This window comes from Suricata suricatta, chromosome 14 (genome assembly GCF_006229205.1).
Source record: "Suricata suricatta isolate VVHF042 chromosome 14, meerkat_22Aug2017_6uvM2_HiC, whole genome shotgun sequence".
In the NCBI taxonomy this organism is placed as follows: Eukaryota; Metazoa; Chordata; class Mammalia; order Carnivora; family Herpestidae; genus Suricata; species Suricata suricatta.
The window spans coordinates 29,434,796-29,459,118 of NC_043713.1; the positions used below are offsets into that span (position 1 = coordinate 29,434,796).

The 24,323-nt window shown below is 35.1% G+C and overlaps 1 protein-coding gene across 1 annotated transcript in view; it reads left to right on the top strand.

Moving 5' to 3' along the window:
- The window catches only part of RIT2 (Ras like without CAAX 2), a 365,817-nt gene that overhangs the window by 59,761 nt on the left and 281,733 nt on the right, over positions 1-24,323 (top strand). The window contains exon 2 of the mRNA XM_029922376.1: positions 13,188-13,244. Coding sequence (XP_029778236.1) covers positions 13,188-13,244 — 57 coding nt within the window. The remainder of the gene's footprint in view (positions 1-13,187; positions 13,245-24,323) is intronic.

Here is a 24,323-nt window from a genome sequence, read left to right on the forward strand (position 1 = left end):
TCAGTTAAGAAGAAGGGAGACCTAATGGGGCAGGAGAAATAATTCATGCACTCCAATGTCCTTCTGGTAAGACAGGCAGCTATCTAGTGTAAGGTAGGAAAACTCTCTCCTTCTACCCATCTTAGGTTCTCAAGCTAGAGCCCTGTAAGTTGGACTGACAAGAGATTCACAAAAGAAAGCTTACAAATGTATTTAAGTTTTACATGACATTGGAGCCTTCATAAAGAAATGAAGACCTGAAGAAGTGGCCAAGCCTAACTATTTTTATAGGTTTTAGGAAAAGTAAAAAGCCATGAAAATGTGATAGGACAAAAGGGTGTGACCTAAGGGTGGTAAGCAGGGGGAACTTACCAAGTCCTGTTTGTTCTGATTCTCTCAGGGTTTCTCCTTCTTTTGAGATAAGGATACTCTTTATCTTAAGGTATAGGAGGGCAGCCCTCACATGAGGGTCTTATGACCTGCTTCAAGGGAGACTGAGAATCTTTCCTACACCTACTGCTTCTCAAATTCCTTCACTTTAAAATATTCAATATGCCAACATGCCATATTTGGGGGTAGCATGTCCTGAACTTTATTACTAGTCTAGGACCTAGTCTATAAAGAGTATTAAAAAATTCCTAGACATAAGATATCCATCAAATAAAGAAAAATTCTTAGCAAATATGAAACTATTATAGAAATGGAAATCACAAGAGTTTTGTGCTTTGGGAATCTTCTTCCAAAGCAATGAAAGAAAAACTTTCATTCCCAAGACGTATGATGTCTATCAGTTACTAACATGATGAAATGCCAGCAAATGTTTTGACTGCAGGATCAGGGTGTCAAGACAGAGTAAACTCATATTGCAGCAAATAATGAATATATAAATTCTGATATATGCTAGATATTAATGTTTATTATAATTCCATGACAAATCAAATATATCCTAAAATTTGAACACTTTAAGACTCTTTCTGGTTACTGTCACCCATTCACATGAATCAGACTTCAATAATTGTCTCCATTAATTATTATTCTCTAAGAATAAAATAAGAAGAAAGATATATTTACCTATATTAGTACATGCATACAGGGCATCAATAGTATTTCATTTACCTAAAGAGATGAGGTTTATCCTAAATGATAAAACACTTGGGAAATGATTGGTGAAAATGTCCATTTTTTTTCTTCTTTGTTTCTTTGAGTACAAAATAACTGTCAGCAGAGAGCAAAAAGGAATGACTGGTAATATTGAGTTTTAATATCAACCACTTCTTTTTGTGTGGTATCAATCATCCTTGAAAATCAGTCAGTGAAGATAAATAGAATTTTTAATGTGCTGAAAAGTACCATTTCTCTGTGTTCACAGAGAGTTTATGGGGGAGAGGAAGAGAAAGAGAAGTGAAGGGGAGCGCTCTAAAGAAGGGAAAACCTTCCAGGAAGTGGAGCAAGGGCTGTCTCTCCCATAGGTCTCCCTCGTGAGGTGCCATTCCCCCAACCAAATGGTGCTATTTTTGAATCTATCCCTTAACCTTCAGATCTCAAGGCCCTTCCCTCTCAACAATCCTTATCCTATATCCACAGATGTATGGGAACAGAGAAATATACCAGACCTGCAATAAATGTTTTATAAATAAATGAAAAATTATTAAGTTACAGGGGCATCTTGGTGATTCAGTTGGTTAAGCCTCTGACTCTTGGTTTTGGCTCAGGTCATCACTGCACAGTTTGAGGTCTCGGCCTCTGCACTGACAAAGTGGAGCCTGCTCAGGATCCTCTCTCTCTCTTCCTCTTTATCTGTTCTTCGCCTGCTGGAGTTCTCACTGTCTCTCAAAATAAATAAATAATCTTAAAAAAAATTTCTCTTTATTATTAAAAGCTGCAAAGAAGTAATGAGGAAACTTTGAATGTCTTTGCAAACATAAAGACCATCTAATATCACTATTATTAATACCACCCTATCACCTGGACTTTAAAAGGATTCTATTACTCCTGTTTGGGAGCATTCCAGATCGAGAGCCACCTCTTCTCTCAAGGTAATGAGCAGTGTGGCCTGCCCTCCTGGGGAGATACTTCCATGCTCTGGCTTCTCATGTGGTTGTTTCTGATTCCTCGATTCAATGCATTTTAGAAGATGTTTGTAGCTATGAGTGCTGGTGGAAATAAGAGAACTAGTAACCATTTTCACCTATGTTTTACTGTAAGTTAGGAGATAACTTTAGACTTAACTTATTTATTCAAAACCATAAATAGTTCTCACATATCCATGCTATTATTCAGCAAATGGGCCACTCATCAGAAAGCACAGGTTTTCAATTAAGAGAGGGGAATTAATAAGAAGTAAGTGTCTGGCTTTGGAGTGAGTCCTATGGCCCAACCAACTTGATTCTGTGATAGATCTGTGACCCTGATCAAGTAAATGCATAGATTTTTAAGCATTTTTGTTAAGTTATATCTTAAAGGGATTTTGAAAGATTAGGTACCCAACTAGTAAACTTTATTTATTTATTTATTTATAATTTTTTAAGAGTGAGAGAGGACAAAGGAGGAAGAAGGTCAGAGGGAGAAAGAGCGACAATCTTAAGTCCCAGTGTGGGGTTTGATCCCACAACCCTGGGATCATGACCTGAGCTGAAATTAGGAGTTGGACACTCAACCAACTGAGCCACCCAGGCACCTCTCAACTTGTACATTTTTAGGTTGATATTTATAAATTTCATCCTAAATCTAAATTGTTTTAAAGGATATAGTTCTTAGGTTATTTTAAATAATGATGTTTTATCTGATACATTTCTTATAAATATATCCATTGAGTCATAAAAGACATATTTTCCTTTTAAAAACTAAATGAACAAGTTCTCTAATAGAGAAAAATATGAGCTTGTTCCTATTCTTCCTGGAAATTGTATATTCATTAATTTTTTTCCCCACAGAAGTCCATCCTAATGTAATATGTCTTTATATTTTAATAACAATCCTATAATAATTTTACTTTTCTCCATAGTAGTAGTTGTCACCATCTAATATACCATTGATGTTTATGCGAGTGTGTGGCATTTTTATGTTTGTCTTCTTTTCCAAATCCCCCCGCCCCTGCCCCTTCTAGAATCTAAGACCCTAATGGGCAGGGGTCTCTTCTCCTCAGTGCTGTGTCTAAAGCACCTACAGTATGGTATGGAACATTATATAAAGCAGTGTCTGAAACCTAATAAATATTTTTTAATAGAATGAATGAATGAATATCAATAAGGGAGCATAGAGAGTTCTAGTGAGGAGTAATGGATTTTTATTTAAATTAACTGGTGTGAGAACACCTTCCAAAGGAGGTCACATGTGAATCATAGTCTGATACAGGCAAGTCAAGCAATTATCTAGGTATAGAGCATTCAAGCAAAGGAAATAGCACCAGCAAAGACTTCCCTGGAAAGGGTCACAGCTGGAATGGATTGAAAACCCTCCAAGTCAGTATGGCTGGGATGGAATGAGTAAATAAAAGACAAAATTAGAATACAGATAACAGAATCCTAAATGGAGGAAGAACAAATGATGGTGGGGGAGACAAGATGAAAAAAGAAGGATTACAGAATGCTTAATCCACATGCATTTTTAAATTGTCTTTCCTCCTTTCCCTCATTTTCCTGATAAGAAAAATGGCATAGAGAGATTAAGTAATTTTATTAAGATACCACAAAAAAAAAAAGAGAGAAGTAGAAGTACATCTTAGTGACCAGATTCCCATCATCTTTCCTACTCCACTGACAAGGCTTAACGTCCCAAAGAGGAAGTAATGATTTGTCAACCTCTATCTCTGTGTAATTAGATTATATCATTCTCCAAAGTGTTTTAGTTCAGTACTTTCCATAAATATTAAACTCTTTTTGGGGTGGGGGAGCTGAGGAGAGTAATAACAAAGTAGTGTGATTTTATGCAGTATTTTAATCTTTTAAAAATTGTAGAAAATTACTCCTTTATTTCTATAAATTTTCTTTTTCATAACTGATAGTCTCTGCCTCAGGGCAAATACCACTGACATTCCAAGCAAGGTGATATTAATATTGTCAGATTTTTTTGTGTAGGTAAATTTGATGGTTTAAAACTGAATTATGCAAAACAAGAAACAGTTGATTTAAATTTAACTTTAAAATGAAATAATAAATTATTGGAATATCTGAATAATAAAATGGAAATTTAAATAAAGAATATATGCATGAAAAAGAGGAGTCCAAGCAAAATGGGTTTGTTTTTAAAAAAAGATTGTATTTAATCTCTCACCACTACTTTGTATGAACATCAAAGATGCAATTGCCTATTATTTATTGTATGTATTTAATGAATATTTTATAAAGTTCAGGCAAGCACTACATTTACATAACATATGTTAATGGGATGGCCACTAGTGATGGAAAAGGGTCTTTAATACAAAATCCATCAGGTACTTCCTGATCTGTAGCTTAATATTAAATAAATGTCCATTTCAAAGGGGAAGTATCTTGTTTGCTAGTAAAGGTCATTCACGACCTATAATAATTTTAGATATGAAAAAGACCAAGTATGAGTCCACCAAACATTATTTACATCCCTAATTACTTCTTTTAAGATTACAGTAGATAACTCAACTTTTCTGATCTTTAAATGTCTTCTCTGTCTGTATGCACTCTGTTCTTTCTTTGTATTCTTAAGCCAGTGAAAGCCAGACTGACTTAAGGAGAAGTGTTTATGTGCATGGGCATGACAAACCTCCCATCAGTATTTCCTGTCCAGATTTTTCATGATGGTCACAGAATTCACCTGAGAAAACAAAAACAAAAACAAAACAAACATTTTTACGCATCATTTCAGATATACTCCCAGCTACAGAATTATTTTTTTAAATCTACGTAATTATATAAACATCTACCATGTAGATTGCTTGAACTTATAAAAATTTAAACAAATATTATTTTTATAATAATTCCTTAAGGTATTCAGCAAAAAATAAACGATGCTTTATTTAGAAAAATATTGAAGCATCCCTCACAGAAATTAGTAAGAAAAACAGTAATATAAGACTTGTTAGTTTTTCAGGGAATGATTATTCTTTTTTGGGGGGGGAGAATGACATTTATTTTTCTTCATTTGACCTTTTCACATTTCTTTCTGACTCTCTTTTCCCCCATTTACCAGAGACTCCTATGTGATCAAAAAAATCCATTTCCTTTCCTTCCTAACATACACCTCAGCCTCATAGCCCTGTGAGTGTAGTCAACTGATCTTTGACAAAGGAATAAAGACCATATGATGGAGCAAAGATAGTCTCTTTAACAAATGGTGTAGGAAAAAAAAACAAACAAAAAATGAATCTTGGCATAGACTTTATACAGGTCAAAAAAATTAACTGAGTCATAGACCTAAATATAAAATGCAAACCTATACAACCTCTAGAAGATAAGGTAAGAGAAAACATAGAGGACCATGGGTATGGCAATGTCTTTACAACATCTTTACATAATGAATGAAAAAATAATAAGCTGGACTTTATTAAAATTAAAAATTTCTGCTCTGCCAAAGACAATATCAAGAGAATTAGAAGATAAGTCACAGACTAAAAGAAAATATTTCTCAAAGGCACATCTGATAAAAGACTGTTATCCAAAATATACAAAAAACTCATAAAGCTCAACAACAACATGATTTAAAAATGGTCAAAGACCATGACAGACACTTGTGGAAGAAAAAATATATATGACAAGCAAACAGAGAAGAAGACGTGCCACCTGATATGTCACCAGAGAACTATGAATGGAAATGAAAGAGCACTATATACCTAATAGAATGGTTAAAATCAAGAATACTGACAATACCAAATGCTGGCAAAGATATGGAGCTAAAGTTGAAAAAATGAACTTATATTTATTTCAGTGGGAATGCAAAGTGGGACAGACACTTTGGAAGACAGTTTAGCAGTTTCTTACAAAAGTAAACATATATGATATAAACATACCTGGCAATCATGCTCCTTTGTGTGTACCCAAAGGAGTTGAGAACTTATAGCCACATAAAAACCTACAAATAGATATTTATAGTAGCTTTTTTTCGTAATTGCCAAAATTTAGAAGCAACCAAGATGTCCTTCAGGAGGTAAATAAGTAAGTAAACTGAGGTATATCCAGACAATGGAATATTACTTTGTGCTAAAATGAAATGAGCTACCAAGCCCATGAAAAGACATGGAGGAAAATAAGAATAGGTAAGTGTGAATAAACTAAACTTGCCTATTAAAAGAAAACAATTTTCAAATTGGCTATTAAACAATATCCAACACTATGTAGTATACAATAGGCCTGCCTAACATACAATGATTTAAAATGATAAAAGGAAAATAATTGGCAAAGATAAACTAAGCAAACTAAAATAAAAATAAAGCAGTGTTTACAATCTTGATCTCAGAAAAAAAGACAAAAATAATTAAATGAGATGCAGAAAGACACTTTTTAATAATAAAAGCCATTAACCACAATGAAAATATTATAGTCACAATATTTATACACTATATAAAACAGTAGTTATCTATAATATGTGAATTATACATCATTCTTAACATAAGACAGATCAGTAGAAAAAATGTAAGGTTATAAACAGTTAAAAATAATAAAGTAAATCTTACTGATGCATATATCAAATACTACTTTCTTATAAACATACTTGATTTTACTAAACACATTAATTATATATTAAAATGTTAAAAACACCAGCAAGTTACATAGAGTTATTATAAATAATACTCTCTGATCACAAGGCAATAAAGTTGAAATTAAGAATAAAATAAGCAAAAAATCTTTTCCCACTAGTATGGAAAAGAGCTTTCTATTTATTGACTCATAGGTCAAATGAAAAATAAAAATAGAAATCATAAATTTCTGAAAAATAATATCAAACTATATGGAGGAGAGAAAGCAGAGATAATTAGATAATTTATATCTACAAAAAATTTACCAACAAAAATTAAAATGATAAAAATAAATGAACTGATATAACAAAATAGCAAACCAAAGAAACACAACCAGGAAAATAATAAATAAAAAGCAGCAAAGGAAATAAAAGTAAAAGAAAATTTATGGATATTATTATTAATAATAGTAATCAGAATGAAATAAAAATTAAAAGTCTTTGAAAAAAATCAATTAAATAGACAAACTAGTAGTTAATATAAGCAAACAAAAAATTATAAGGAGGAAATAGCTACAGATACAATCAAAATTTAAAACATCACAAGGCACACTTCTCTGAAAAGATTGAAAACCTGGATGGATAAGTTCTTAGGATAATATAATTGCCTAAAACTGTCTCCAGTAGAGTCAGAAAATTTGAACAAATATGCATAGAATAAATAGAGGAAAGTTATCAAGGAACTACTTCTATTAAAAAGACAGCATGCCCAGATGTTTTCACAGGAAAGTCTACTAAACTTTTTAAGACCATATATTTCCCATGGTATATAAAGTATTTCAGGGTGTAGAAGTAAAAAAAGACATCATGACCAAATAGACTTCAAGCCTAGAATGCAAAGTTGGTTTAATATTTGGATGCTTATTAAAATAAGTTAACATATTAATGGTTTCAGGAGAAAAATAATATGATTATCTCTATTACCCCCCCCAAAAAAACCTTTGAAAAAGTACAAGTCCTATTCATTATTGATTTCAAAAAAGGGAAATGAACAACTACTTCCATAATATGTTGAAATATGTAATATATCATAATACTAATGTCAGAATCGTACTATGAACATAAAAGTCTCACTGAGATCAAGAAAAAAGTCAAAGATGATCACTGTCTGCATTCTTACTTAATACTGTTCTGAATGAATTAAAAAATGAATGTTAAAAAAATAAATTATTATAGGGCACCTGGGTGGCTCAGTTGGTTAAGCATCTGACTTTGGCTCTGGTCATGATCTCACGGTTGGTGAGTTTGAGCCCCATGGCGGGCTCTGTGCTGAAGCTCAGAGCCTGCAGCCTGCTTCAAATTCTGTGTCTCCTCTCTCTGCCCTTCCCCTGCTTGTGCTCTCTGTCTCTCTCCCTCTCAAAAAATAAATAAACATTAAAATTTTAAAAAATGAATAAATTATGAAACAAAAATTGGAAACTATTTCTATTTGTAGGTAAATTAATAGAAACTCCTAAAATGTCACGATAAAAATAGCTCAAATAATAAAATACTTTAGTAAGATAGAGAGCTTAAAATTAACATATAGCTTTCATAAAAACAAATGATAACTACCCTAATGATTTACTTTGATACAGAGATTCTGTGGTCCAATACCAGAATTTATCCGATTCATACACACAATTGTATTCTGATCAAGGGCTCGAAGAAGATACCTTGTGAGATCCAACCAATTCTTGTGCGTGCCTCCCATCATCTCATTCCATTTCTTCCTCAGCATTCTTATTCCTGGCTAATTCCACACACTACTGCTGAATTCAGTATACTGTCTCTAAGACAAGAACTGCTAAATGTATGTTGACAATGATTTTGACTGTGAGTGAATTTCTGAATATAATAAATCTATCCTCATATCATCCAGAGGTTCAGTGATTTGTAGGACATTTCTTAACTATTTCAGATACATACAAACAAAACTGAACAAAACCTCTCGCATAACTGAAAGACTACTTTTTTCTGGTAAACCCTGAAAAATGTTCTGAATCTGTTGACATAGCAGCTTTTCTAAAGTGTGTGGAAAATGTGAGATTGCTTCTCTTCAAATTTTTCAAAATGGTTCTTGTTATCTTTTACAGAATCGCAAAGCCACAGACAAAATAAGTTCTAGGATAATATTTGTGAAATTTATTTTTAGTACTATCTTTCCCTTCTTTTCTAAGTCTTCCTGAATATTTTGACTATAATTTGGTCATGATTGTCAGGTATATTTTGTCAACTGATCCATTGACCTGGTTCACACTCAAATTAGGAGTTTCATATATTACTCCTCAAGGAATGCTTAAAAACAAACTAGCAAACAAATAAAAATGCATAGTAAGAAATGGATATCTAAGCCCAATATTAGGAATTCCTGAAAGGCAGATTTGAAGTCAGCGTTCTCATATGCTCTTTTTTTAAATGTTTATTTATTTTTGAGACAGAGAGAGACAGAAATGAGCAGGGGAGGGGTGGACAGAGAGAGAGAGAGAGAGGGTGACACAGAACTCAAAGCAAGACCCAGGCTCTGAGCTGTCAGCACAGAGCCTGATATGGGGCTTGAACTCATGGACCATGAGATCATGACCTGAGCTGAAGTTGGACGCTCAACTGACGGAGCCCCCCAGATGCCTCTCAGATGCTCTTAAATCACAGTTCTTATGGATGTCCTCTTTGTAAGCAAAAGACTGACGTATGTGGGTATTTGTTAGGACAAATATTTTTACTTAGGACCTAATGGTCCCTAGTTATCTCTTAATATTGTATATGTACATATGTTTATAGAAATGTATATTTTGGGAAGAAGACATAGACCTTCATTTTCATTAGATACTTGAAAACCAATGTATTACAATATTATAAAGTTAATACAATAAAATCTCTAAAGAGAAAGGAAGGGCTATTGTTGACTTTCTGACAGAATGACTCTATGCCAAAGAAAATAGAATACCCTGATTTTGAGGATGTAAACCGTGTATCATAAAATAAATAAAATTTGGGCCCCAGGACCATTGAAAGATATTTAGCAGATTACTTATTTCAAAATTGAATCTGACATGTATTTAGGAGAGATTTTTCAAAAATTGTTTGTTTTACATATTATCTCCACAAGAGGAGATGGCTCTTAGATACCCCATTAGGTATCCACTTTGTAAAACACAAAAGAAACTTTTACGAATCAATCTTTCTAAAATTATCTTTTGAAGTTCTGGAACAAAGCTCAGCTGGCTCTCTCTCTTCTTTGGTTCTATCTCAGTGGTAGGTCAGAGGATTTGAGAATTGAAGGGCTTTTTCAATTATACAATAAGCAGCAGGTTTCCATTAAAGCACAAACTCCATCATCTAAATATATGCTAGGTATTCTTATAAATAAATGTAAAAGGTAAATCTTTGACTGATTCATTTATTTCTGACACTGGCTTTGTGAATCTCAAGTCTAGTGTCTAATATATCAGTTCATAAAATACTTACATATTCTTCTTTACAGTTGTTCCAAACTTCTTCAACTTCAAAATTCTTTCCTAGCTTTAAATAAGTTAACTTAACCCCTAATTATACACAGTGTTTTCTAATGCTTCTTGGGAACTTCCATGGCTATCATGTATTGGCAGCTGGTCGATGAAGAGTTTAAATGTGTTGACTGAATGGTATGACATTTGAATGGAGATATTAACATCATCAAGGAAAAGCAGAGCTAGACACTAAAGTGGTAAAAATAGATTTCATTCAGGAAATATTACAATAGAGGAGTATTGTAATACTCTTCCTCAGTGTAGAACTGGGCTCAATTCTGAATACAGGAAGGACAAATGGAAACGTATAGCCAAAGAGTAAGTTGGGGGGGGCAGTGGATGGAAAATCACTAAGAGGGTAAGGAGATTTTTGGTTGAATAAACTTAAAAGGATTCTTGCGGAGGGCAGGCCAGAGTAATCATGGGGGATGCGGATGAGGAATTTGACCAATTACCAAGGGTGACCAGATATCAAATGTGGAGAATTCCCTCTACAATGAGTTAGTAAGATTCTTGCTAAAAGTTGGAAAAGCAGAGATGATCGTGGAAGCCTGAATTCACAGCCTGGCTTAGAGGAGGGTCCAGAGGAGCCTAATAAAGGTTTGGTTGAAAAGAATCTTTATTAGTATGATATAAGAATGAGGGAGAAGGCAAAACCATACTAAGCCATGGGACAAAGGCATCCTCATAGTGGGAAAGTCCTTCCTTCCATAAGTCAATGAACTCAGAGCAGCTGTTTGGGCAGTGCTGGAAGTCAAGCCTGAAGAGGTATGATGAGCACATCAAGGACCACATATGCTAGCATGTCTTTATCCTAACAATTGCTGACAGGATTTTTTAAAAAAGGATGACTCTGGTGTTATTGTGGAAGTTTTAATGGTAGGTAAAGAAAAATAGCTACCGAGAATCAATTTTAAGTCTATGGCAATAGGGATTTAATTAAAGATATAATCTTTAATTATAAAGATTTAATAATCTTTATATATAAGATTCTGAACTAAAGTAATATCAGAAAGAAGACATATTGGAAAGATATTTTGGAAGGAAAATGAAAATTCATGTAGACTGGATAGAGCATATGAAGGGGAAGATATCCAAAGACATCTTTCAAGATTTTAGTCTAAATAATTGATTATCATAAAATGGATGGTGCTCTTGTCACATTGTGAAGGGGTGCATATCTCTTTGCTTTGAGTAGAGTGAAGTGAGAATCTCCTCATTTTAGTTCTAAATTTAACAAGTCTGAACTGTCTTTGAAATTTAGTTGATTGACTAGCCAAGCCAAGTGTTCACTGGGAGGCCAGGCCTCTCACCTTTATGTTCTGGTAATAAACCAGCAGGCAGTAATAGATAGAGGAGACTGCTTTTTTAAAAACTCATGAAAAATGTTTTCCAAATTCTCCTTGATATCTACTTAAAAAACATGTTGCTTTCCGTTTGTTTACTTGAAATATCCTAAGTCCTAAAGCTATCTGCAAGAAGTGTTAATTTGCATTTCAAAAATTTGCCCTAAACTGTCAAATTGAGTAATACTTTCATATGGAGACTTCCTTTGTCAGTGCAAAGAGAGGAAGTAAACACTATTAAAGTGTAAACAGAAATTCTTTTTCACTGGGTCAGGTTCTGTTTCTTTGCATTTCAGACTGAGTTTAGACTAATGCCTTATACAAGTTTGTTGAATTTAACTGTCTTCCCTGTTCCAAACATTTCCTGAAGCATGAACACATTGTTAAAAGAAACCAGAGCTGGACAGTAAAATGGTAAAAATATATTATATTCAGGAACTATTGCAGAAGGGGAAAAGAGAACTGATTACAGAACTGGACTCAACTGTAAATACAAGAAGGAAAAGGGAGGATTCGTAGGAAAGGACTAAGGACAAGTATTGGTGGAAAATTATTAACAGGTGCCATCGGGGAATAGGGGAATTCTTGCCAAACAGATTTGAAAGGATTCTTGCTGAAGGCAGGCCAGGGGGATTCTGTATCAAGGGTGGGACATTCTCACCAACCTGATTTAGCAGCTTTCTTGCTATAACTGAGCTAGGCCAGTCTAGCAAGGACAGGAACCTAGGTCAGGGTTTCGTTGAGAGGAAAACTCAGGGTAGCTCAGGGTAGGCTAACTAAAGTTTAATTAAGGAAAGAGCCTTTGTCTCTCTCTTTCACACACACACACACACACACACACACACACACACACACACACTAAGAGAGAAAGAACACAAGAGAAAAAAGGAAGAGAACTATATACTAATTATTTTTCCAAGTTTGCTGCTTTATGTCACCTTTCAGTTTGTCTACTAATAATGAAAATTTACATGAAGAAGCTAAAACAGAAACATTATAGATATTTTATAAAAGTATTGATTTGAAAAGAATGTGAAGAATTTAGAGGACTATCCCAGAAAGTAATGAAAATTAATAAAAGGACCTAAATAGCATGAATTAGGCAAAATAAAAGTGACAAATAATTTTAATTAAAAAGCTGGCTCAGGATAAAAATTCATATAACCATGTACCTTTATAACTAGTAGAGACCTCAGAGATTATCTCCTTACTTTAACAATGAGGAAGACAAGCCCAGAGCACACACGGGACCTGCAGTGAAAAGATCTTCCTAACCGTTACCAACTGTCACTCCAGCGGAAACCAAAGGCGTCTTACAGCAACTTTATATTCTCACTATGTCAAAGCCCTATTATTTTTTACTACAAGACAATTTTTCATTAAAATACTCTTAAGATTTAGACATATTTATTCCAGAGGAGTTTCTGGCATGATTTTCCCTCTAGATACATTTTTTTTCTCCTCTTAGAACTTTCCCTATCGTTCGGTGGTTTGTGTTGCATAATTAAACTTGTCACTCAGAGAAATGTCACTTACTAGATCTTAATAAAAGACTGATGATTTTGGAAAATAAAACTTTATTAAATAAGAAAGACTGATGAACTACATTGGTGAGCAATTTATTGATGAACTGGTGAGTTTTTATTAAATTGCATTTATTCTTTTTCAGCAATGACAATGCAGTTTATTAGTCATCAGTTTCCTGATTATCATGACCCCACTATTGGTGAGTATAAGCCTCTTTTCTCCTTTAACCCAAATAAAGAGATGCTATATAAGTGGCTGACAAATATTGTTGATGTCTATGGACAATAAGAAATATGTTTTACACTCTGATCCAGTATACATACGTATAAATACAGATACATAAGTTCCCACAATACAAACTTGAAGAAATAATATTTTTCTTACTTCTTGCTATGCGCTCTTGTATTTTCCATTCTGTTCTTTTTTTCTTTTTATTTATTTAAATTCAAGTTAGTTAACATACAGTGTAATATTGGTTTCTGAAGTAGAACTCAGTGATTCATCACTTACATTAACACCCAGTGCTCATTCAAACAAATGCCCTTCTTTAATGCCCATCACCCATTTAGGCCATCCCCCCCGCCCCACCTCCCCTCCAGCAACCCTCAGTTTGTTCTCTGTCTTTATCCTGGTAGATGATGGTTGGAATACATTAAGCTGATTGCAGAATCCACTAGTAGATACTTACCTGCATCTGTAAAGCTCTGCTCTAGATAATATAAGTGTTATGATTGTATGCTTATTTGGTCATTTGCTTACTTAGTGTCTGGATCTTCTATTGCACAATTACCTAACCATGTTAATTGTGCATTTGGAAAAGACTTTAGATATAGGTATAATTTTATTCACCATTCTCATCTTGTAGATGGAGAAACTGAGACCCAAAGAATCAAAATATTATTCGAGCCAAAAATCCAGCCGTGTTTCATTCTTCCTATCCAATTTTCTTTTTCATCATACTAAATATAAGAAGATTGTAGTTGATAACAAGTTTTCTTCCTCAATCAGAGCAGAAAAGATGTCTTTAAAACTGCTTTACTCCTGCAAAAAGCTACTTTAAAGGATCAGTTGAAAATTCCCAGAGTCCACCATAGTACTCGTTGTTCAGAGACACACTAGCACTGAAAACACATAAAATGTTAAATGATGGTAGAGGAAAACACATAGTTCTGGGCCCTTCGTGGTTGCCTGGACTACACCTCTCATATCCTCTTTCTTCCCTTTGTCTAAATATCTCCTACCCTCTCTTCCAATGGGTATGACCCTCTAATTCCTATTTTGCCCATCAGGCAATTTCAGTTTAAAGCCCTACTGTATATATAAAATGTTATTTTATATGTAATAGGATATAGGACATGTGCCTAAACACTACTACTGAGGTGAATAAAATGAATTTTTTAAAAAATGTTCCACATTTCAGCAAGACTTCATCAGTTGAACTGATTAGTAAGATTTCAGTGCAGGAAGTTTATGCATTATTAATCAGAAAGCACTTCCACAAGGAGTTGAGTTTGGTTCTGAAGAAAAAATAATCAGTAAAGTTTTAGAAGTTTCTAAATCCATTTTCAAAATATCTTGATTCTGGAATGTATCTTGATTCTGGAATGCTGGTGACTTTGCATAACCCACTATGAATTACAGAAGAGGAGAAATCTCTAGGCAAAAGCTCTGAATCTTTAATCTTGTTGGAAAATTCAACAGTACAGTATATCATTTTTTAAAATCACAAATTCACTCTGTTGTTCATTCACTTTTCATCATTGTTTAAGCTTTATATGCATTGGTGTTTGAAAAAGCCAACTCTGCTCACCAGTCTCTCCTATTTAATGGCTTGAATAGGGTAATATGTGTGAATAAATTATAAATGGCTCTTTCAAGAGGACGGAATGAGAAGATGATGATAATGATTTCCTTAGATTTCCATGAGGTACATCCATCATTTGAAATTAAGATAACTGGACATTCTGTACTAACAGACAGCTAAAATCATACCTTTATCTGGCTATAAATAAAATAGCTTTAGAGGAAGAATTTTGAAAGTGGAGACACAGAGCACTTTATTACTATCAATTCAATTTTCCCATCATTTCATTTCTTGTCTTCTCTAATGAAAATATTGGTTAATAATTTTTCCATTGGTGTCCTGTTTGAAAAAGGTAAAGGTCCCAATAATTTTCTTTTCATCTGTTCAAGCTACCTAACTGTAACTCAAGCTGGCTGACTTAATGACCCCTCAAGAGGAAATTCCTATTAGTACATTTTGAAAATCATACAAATTAGAGAAGAATATGCCTATCAAGGGTACTTATTTCACAATTTATATAGGAAATGAATACTTTTTCAATTCTGTCCACATCTGTTTGTCATCCTACTGACTGAGGTTTTTGAAGACTTTTTTCTCTGAAATGTTTGAGGGATTTCCATGGTTTCATTCTCTCCCTTACATTCATCTTAAAATTATTTTTCTCTCAAATCTACATCAATTCTGAAAGTTTAGGTTCCCTTTATTACTGACAAGAATTAGGGATATTATCTGGTACCAGTGATCTAGCCGAAGGAGTAATTGCTTTCCTTATTAACAGACCATTTTCAATGTCAGTAACCAGTGGGTCTGACATCTGCAAATCCATAGAAGATACTATGAAAGGGATATTGAAAGATATTGATTCTATTCTTTCATAAGAAGACCTCTCAAAAAATTAAATTAAGCTTCTTAATTTAATTTAATTAGGTGCCAAATGTGAATAAATTGAAGCTTTAAAATAATCTTTAAAATGAGTATCTCTAAGCATTAGACATTAAGTACAGTTTGATTTTTTCATAGTAAAGTAATTATGGGATAAGAAGAAATATTTTGCCAAAGTCTTGATGTTAACCCTTTGTAATAAACACACATGTTATTTTAAATTAGAAATAAATCATAAGAGATAACCATTGCTTACAATTAAATCAGCAAAAACTTTAAATGCCTACTCTTTGCTAAGCAATCTGCTGGTTCTCTAGAAATAAAAGTTTAATATAGCGCAGTTCAAGCCCTCAAGGAATTTTCAACTCAAGAAAAGGAATTAAGACAAATACACAAATATGCTTATGCTATCTATAAAGTCAGTTATTACTATAAGAAAGAAGCAAAGTGCTGAAGGATTTTGAAAGAATGGAGAGGAAGTTCAGTGACCCTCTCTTAAAGTCGTATTCACTGTGATTTAGGATCACAGTTTCCGATATATTTTAAAAACCAAGAGATTCCTGCTATCCATTCTAGAATTCAAAATCCTCTGTGGAGACTTTCAGAGAAGTCTGTATTTCTCAAAGACTTGATATATTTGAGAGAATGACCTAGAACAGTTTGTTTTATGTCCTTTAAATTTTATTGTAACTTGCTCAAAATTAAAAATGCTATTGTATATAATTTTAGTTTACTATCAATTAGATATCAAGTTGATTTTTTTTCTGAAATATAATATGGTGTTACTTCCCTCCAAACCAACAATGTAAATTCAGGTTCTAGTTTGTGGAGTGTACATTTAGTCCAAATTATTGTCTATTGATGTCTTTATATGTTGAGAATTGTTTCTTTTCATTCTTTTATTGATAATCAAGGGAAGGCAAACACATGAGCATAGAAAACCAGGTAACATTGCTTGGCAAATTATACAGATGGAAACAAGATATGTGTCAAGAAGATTACTCTGAATATAACATTTGATATTGGATGGAAAATTCTGAACCATGATATATTTGTATTCTCTCTTCATTACAGAATGTCATAACTTTAATCACCAAATACATAATTATTTCTCAGTATCCTTAAAGACTATATATTTTTTTGTATAGAAAATTATTTTTTTTTAATTTTTTATTGTCAAATTGTTTTCCATACAACACCCAGTGCTCTTCCCCTCAAGTGCCCTCCACCATCACCACCACCTCTCTTCCCCCCTCCCCCCTCCCCCCCAACGCTCAGTTCATTCTCAGTCTCAAGTTCTGCATCTCTCTCTCTCCCCAACTCTCTCTCCCTCCTCAGTTCCCCCTGGTTCTATATTTTTAACCTCCTTTCTCGGCAAGCCTGTAAAACTTTATCATATATCTATTTACTACCTACTATGTGCTAGGTATGATGCTAAACATGGGATACATAGAGATAAAAACACAATCTGTGCTTTCAAAGCACTCCCAGTTAGGTGGAGAAGATAACTCAGCAAACAAGATCTTACAATGAGTCCATGAAATAGAAAAACACAACGTGCAGAAGAAGGATAATATAGGAACATCTCACCCAACTAGAAGGGGTACAGAATACATGTAGAGCAACTGTTTCCTGCACTGAATTTTGAAGGATGCAGAGGAGTTAGGTAGGGCAAGTGAAGAGGAAGGAAGAATGACATTGCCAAAAAAACAAAAAATATTGGCACCCAAACAAGAAAATACAACATGTTACTGAGATAGGGCATTTCTGGAACCAGAAGTCCTGAAGATTAAATAATGACATAATGTGCAGAGTGGCAGGAGGGAGGTAAAGACTTGTCAGGAACCGGGTCTTTAGAGACCTTATAGGATTAGCTAAGGGTTTAAATATCTGCTGTTTTGTACTCTTACCTGAGATGGACATAAATATTATTGACAGGCCACTTAATTTTTACATTTAGATAGCTCCAAGGCAGATAAAACTAAACATACCCCAACATTAACTAATAACTCATTATGTGTAGTAGACTTCCTTCAGGATTATTCATCATAGTAAGTCCCTTTATCCACCAGGATCTCATGTCAAAAGCCCAACAGGAATCCTCATACCTGTCTCAACTTGTTCTATATTAATCACTCACCAAATTCTATTGTTGCTACCTCCTGAAACTATATTGAACCTATTCCCATCTCTCCATAACCTCTGTTGCCTTCTTATTCTAAGCTCCCTCCATTTCCAGTTTAAATTTGTCCAGTTGGTTTTTACGCAGAATACACAAATACCTTTAAAACACATATTTTCTCTTCTTAACAATTCCCAAAGTCATCAGTCGTGATTAGGATGAAGAATAAAATTTTAAGCATAAAGACTCTCATGATCTTGCTATTGTTTACACACTTGTCACACTCTGCCCCTTTTTGGGTTCAACCACATCTACCACTTTTTAGATTAGCCAACTTCCAGGCCCCTTTCTGCCTTAGAACATTTGTGCATATATTTTAATCCTGAAAGCTCTTTACCTCTCCACTTCCCATCTTTGCCTGGGCAACTCATACATTGGTCAAGTTTCAGCTTAAAAATTATTTCTGTAAGACAGCCCCCTTTGATTACCCAAAATAAAAATATGTTCTATTTTCATGCTTTCATTCAGAACCTTGAATACTGTGTTAATATCATTTACCAATATATAATTAAATAAATTTAAATTTTTTGTTGTTTATTTATTTTGAGAGAAAAAGAGCAGGAGGGGTAGAGAAAGAGGGAGAGAGGAAATTCAAAGCAGGCTCTGTGCTTTCAGCATTGGGCACAATGTGGGGCTCAATCTCACAAACTGTGAGAACATGACTTGAGTTGAAATCAAGAGTCAGACACTTAACCAAATAGCCACCCAGGCACCCCTTTAATTAAATTACTTTCAAAATTAGTTATCTGTTTACTTACAGGGCCATAAGTTTAGGAACTACAATACACTATTCATTAGTGTTTCCCAAAGCCAGACATGTAGTAGGGTGCCAGACATATAGTAGATAGTAAGTATTTACCGAATGAAAAGTGGATGAACAAATACATTTCTAGAAAAGTAATAATCATTTTCACAGTTTGTTACAGTTAAATTTAGAGTTCTAGGGAACAATTAGACTAATAATTAATCAGAGGTGTGTTAGGGGGTCTGTAGTACAAATTCCCTATGTGTGTTGATAGCTTTTTCTTGACTGAAAATGGTTGCCAGAAGAAAATTTCTCTGAAAAATTAAAAAGACTCTGCTAATGTCAGTTATTATTTCTTCTCCCTTCTCTTTTTACTCTTTCTCTTCTTCTGCTTCTTCTCCATTCAATATTAATTTATTAACAAATATTTTGGGGATAGCTACCATGATTCAGGCCTTGTACAAGCCAGAGGAATGAATTGTGCACAAAATAGTAGGAGTGCACAGTAATACATTTCTCATTGAGCTTCCCTGCCTGATTTTAGTTCATTATCTGTAGGAGTTAATCATATCTCTTTATCATTTTTTTTCTTATTGCATTAGGATGACTTGAGGTCATTATATAAGTACAGTACACAATTTGGTTAGAGGAAACTGGCTTCAAAGACCTATCCAATTGTTTCTTTGGGTTGCTTTTCTTGAAGAAGGAAAATAGCTTTAACAAGCCACAAATCAGTTATTACTTTATTAATCTACCTCTCCATATATTTATTCAATTGTCATAGTGCCCAGAAATTTATAAGACCAACAGGTTTCCAGCTGTTCTTACATACTCTATCTTCAAGGAACACACTTTTGTAATTGACTCAGCTGTAAATGCTTTTCCTCTTTTAGTGTTTTAGACCTCCAATTTTACTTACCAGCCATGAATACTGCATAATACACTCATCTGAAAGATTTATATTCTTTCTGAACAATCGGTAAGGACTGTAACATGCTCTACAAGAAAAGAATAAAATGTCATATAGAGATTTAAGTCTTCTGAATGATTTGGGAAGTTTGAAAAAAACAAGGGCTTCGCATAGGTGGCAAAGTACATCAACAATATGGACAGGTCACCCGTGGATAGCATCACATTAATGATGGTAATCGCACTGCAATATGTGAGCATAAAATATATCAGTGTGATTAGACCAGTGTAGGAGAAATATACCACATTAAGTATACATTTTTCAGTATCTCTGGTGAAATACAAAGTTCCTAAGCTAAGGATTTTAAAGAAATAGTGTGTTTGAATCACACTGAAATGGCCTGTTCAATGTCTAAAATGCACACTAATAGAGTCACTTCTTTGTGTCACTAGAAAACCTCTGTTAAAATATAAATGCTCAGGGGAGAGGTAATGCCTAGAACCATTAGGAGTCATTTATACATTAGTGTAGATTAATGTATCTAATTATTCTAGTGAGCAAACCACAAAGCTATGGTCTACAGAGCAGCACTGAAGGGATGGCATGAGGTTTGGAAAAGGAGGTGTATTACTACCAGGTAGAACATGTGCCAGAGTTGAATTCTTGAAGGAAATCAAGGCTTATAAACTGAAATTGAAGAATTACATTTATGAGTGACTCTGGGAAGCCAAACATGTTAAAATAGAAAGGAAATTAGTATGGAATCAGATAAAGCAGAAATTGCCTTCTGCCTTCATGCTGGCCCCTGATTTTCTTTCCACTCATCCTATAATACCCTCTTCTTTGCTATGCTCTGGCCACACCAGTATTCCTTCAATTCCTTAAATATTACAAGTAAGCTCTTCGTTGCCTTTTGGCTTTTGCCAGTATGCCATTGTCAGCCTTGAACACTTTCCCTCTGCTTTTCACCTAGCAGGTTCCTTTTCATCTTTAAGGTGTCAGCTTGCATATCACCTCCTAAGAGAGGTCTTTTGCCACCGTACCTGAATTAACTGCTCAACCACACACAGCCAAGTGCATGTGTAACATACAGACTTATTCTCAACATATGGATTTTCTCCTTAATAATATTTATCAAATTCCACAACAAAAACTGTTATTTTTTGTCTGTCTCTCCATGTGGGATGCAGGCTTAATGATGATAGGGACCATGTCTGCCTTGTTCACTGTATCTCACACAGTACCTAGCACAATGCATGGTTTACAGGGAATGCTCAGAATACTTGTCGAATTAGAGAATGTGTGAATGACTTTTGTGTCCTTTTTTTTACCTAAATTATGTTCCATAATCACATAATCTCAGATCACTTTTGCCCTATAATGTATGATATAGTAAGCTAAGTGGCACATAGGCAAAATCCAAAGCTTTGCCTGTTCTGAAACTGCATTGGGTTAGCTGAACATGACTGTGCCCCCCGGTCTCATGTTAATTGTCTCCAATTGGTTTGGAGTTAAGCTGACAAATACACGCAGGTCATTATCTACTCACTCTTTCACTCCAGCACCAGCAACTTCCCCCACCTTCATACTCACTTGATGGTCTTGCTTAAATCTTTCTTTTTCTTTTATTTTTTTTAATTTTTTAATGTTTTATTTATTTTTGATACAGAGAGAGACAGAGCATGAGAGGGGGAGGGGCAGAGAGAGAAGAAAACACAGAACTGGAAGCAGGCTCCAGGCTCTGAGCTAGCTGTCAGCACGGAGCCTGACGCGGGGCTCGAACCCACGAATGTGAGATCTGATCTGAGCCGAAGTCGAAGGCTTAACCGACTGAGCCACCCAGGCGCCCCTTTCTTTTTCTTTTAATAGTTTATTGTCAAATTGGTTTCCATGTAACACCCAGTGCTCTTCCCCACAAGTGCCCTCCTCCATCACCACCACCTCTTTTCCCACTCACTCTCCCCCTTCAATCCTCTGTTCATTTTCAGTATTCAATAGTCTCTCAGGTTTTGCGTCCCTCTCTCCTCAACTCTCTTTCCTCCTTCCCCTCCCCATGGTCCTCCATTAGGTTTCTCCTGTTCTCCTGTTAGACCTATGAGTGTAAACATATGGTATCTGTCCTTCTCCACCTGACTTATTTTGCTTAGCATGACACTCTCAAAGTCCATCCACCTTGCTTCAAATGGCCATGTTTCATTCTTTCTCATTGCCATTTAGTACTCCATTGTATATATATACCACATCTTCTTGATCCATTCATCAGGTGATAGACACTTAGACCCTTTCCATGTTTTGGCTCTTGTTGACAATGCTGCTATGAACATTGGGGTACATGTGCCCCTATGAATCAGCACTTCTGTATCCGTAGGGCAAATTCCTAGCAGTGCTATTGCTGGGTCATAAGGGAGTTCTATTGATAATTTTTTGAGGAACCTCCACACTGTTTTCCAGAGGGGCTGCACCAGTTTACATTCCCATCAACAGTGTAGGAGTGTACCCATTCTCCACACCCTCTCCAGCATCTATAGTCTCTTAATTAGTTCATTTTAGCCACTCTGATTGGCCTGAGGTGGTATTTCAGTGTGGTTTTGATTTGTGTTTCCCTGATGATGAGTGAGGTTGAGTATTGTTTCATGTGCCTGTTGGCCATCTGGATGTCCTCTTTGGAGAAGTGTCTGTTCATGTCTTCTGTCCATTTCTTCACTGGGTTATTTGTTTTGTGGGTGTGGAGTTTGGTGAGTTCCTTGTAGATTTTGGATACTAGCCCTTTATCTGATATGTCATTTGCAACTATCTTTTCCCATTCTGTCGGTTGCCTATTAGTTTTCTTGATTGTTTCCTTTGCAATGCAGAAGCTTTTTATCTTGATGAGGTCCCAATAGTTCAGTTTTGCTTTCATTTCCCTTGCCTTTGGGGATGTGTCAAGTAGGAAATTGCTGTAGTTGAGGTCAAGAATGTTGTTTCCTACTTTCTCCTCAAGGGCTTTGATGGTTTCCTGTCTCACATTCAGATCCTTCAGCCATTTTCAGTTTATTTTTGTGTATGGTATAAGAAAGTGGTCTAGTTTAATTCTTCTGCATGTTGCTGTCCAGTTCTCCCAGCACCACCTGCTAAAGAGGCAGTCTTTTTTCCATTGGATACTCTTTCCTGCTTTGTCAAACATTAATTGGCTGTACATTTGTGGGCCCAGTTCTGGGTTCTCTATTCTGTTCCATTGGTCTATGTGTCTGTTTTTGTGCCAATACTTTCTTGATGATGACAGCTTTGTAGTAGAGGCTAAAGTGTGGGATTGTGATGCCTCCCATTTTGGTTTTCTTCTTCAATATTTGGCTATTCAGGATCTTTTGTGGTTCCATACGAATTTGAGGATAACTTGTTCTAGCTTTGAGAAGAATGCTGGTGCAATTTTGATGGGGATTGCATTGAATGTGTAGATTGCTTTGGGTAGTAATGACATTTTCACAATGTTTATTCTTCGAATCCATGAGCATGGAATATTTTTCCATTTCTTGGTGTCTTCTTCAATCTCTTTCATAAGTTTTCTATAGTTTTCATCATATAGGTCTTTTACATCTTTGGTTAGGTTTACTCCTAGGTATTTTATGGGTTTTTGTGCACTTGTGAATGGGATTAGTTTTTTTGATTTCTCTTTTGGCTGCTTCGTTATTGGTGTATAGGAATGCAACCAATTTCTGTACGTTGATTTTGTACCCTGCGACTTTACTGAATTCATGGATCAGTTCTAGAAGACTTCTGGTGGAGTCTGCCCGGTTTTCCATGTAGAGTATGATGTCATCTGCAGAAAGTGAAAGTTTGACTGCATCTTTGCCAATTCTGATGCCTTTTATTTCCTTTTATTGTCTGATTGCTGAAGCTAGGACTTCCGCACTATGTTGAACAACAGTGGTGAGAGTGGACACCCCTGTCGTGTTCCTGATCTCAGGGGGAAAGCTCTCAGTTTTTCCCCATTGAGGATTGTCATGTTCTGCCCCAGCCAGCAGGGTGGAGAATCCTCGTGGGTTCTTTTCCTGAGGGAGGGAGAGAAAAAAGGGGGCAGGAGGGAGAGACACAGAGAATGAAGACAGCACTCACTGTTTCTGATCAGGCAAAAGAGAGAGAGCTTTATTCAGAAAACTGTCTCTTATAAAGGTTTCAAGGCAGGAAAACAAAGTAACTGACCTAGGTCAGTTACCAGGTAAACAGAGTCAAATGAATATTTTGCCTCAGCAATGCTGGGAAGGGGGGAGTTAGCACTGAATAATCCAAAATATGGTTTTGATCTTTTGTGCACCTTGGCCATTTCACATCTGGCCCAGCATGACAGATGCCAAAGTTATTTTTACCAGGAAATGGCAGTCTCCAGCCTCCAGATGCAAATCTTGTTTACTGGTTCACTCTCCAGAGAGTGATAATCCTTGCCCGAGGCAGACAGAAAACTTGGCAGCCCCCGACAGAGGATGGTATTAGCTGTGGGCTTTTCATAAACTGCTTTTATAATGTTTAGATAAGTTCCTTCTATTCTGACTTTCTCAAGGGTTTTTATTAACAAGGGTGCTATTTTTTGTCAAATGCTTTTTCTGCATCTATTGACAGGATCGTATGGTTTTTATCTTTTCTTAATGTGATGGATCACATTGATGGATTTGCGAATATTGATCCAGCCCTGTAACCCAGGAATGAATCCCACTTGATCATGATGGATAATTTTTTTTATAGGCTGTTGAATTCAATTTTCCAGTATCCTGTTGAGTATTT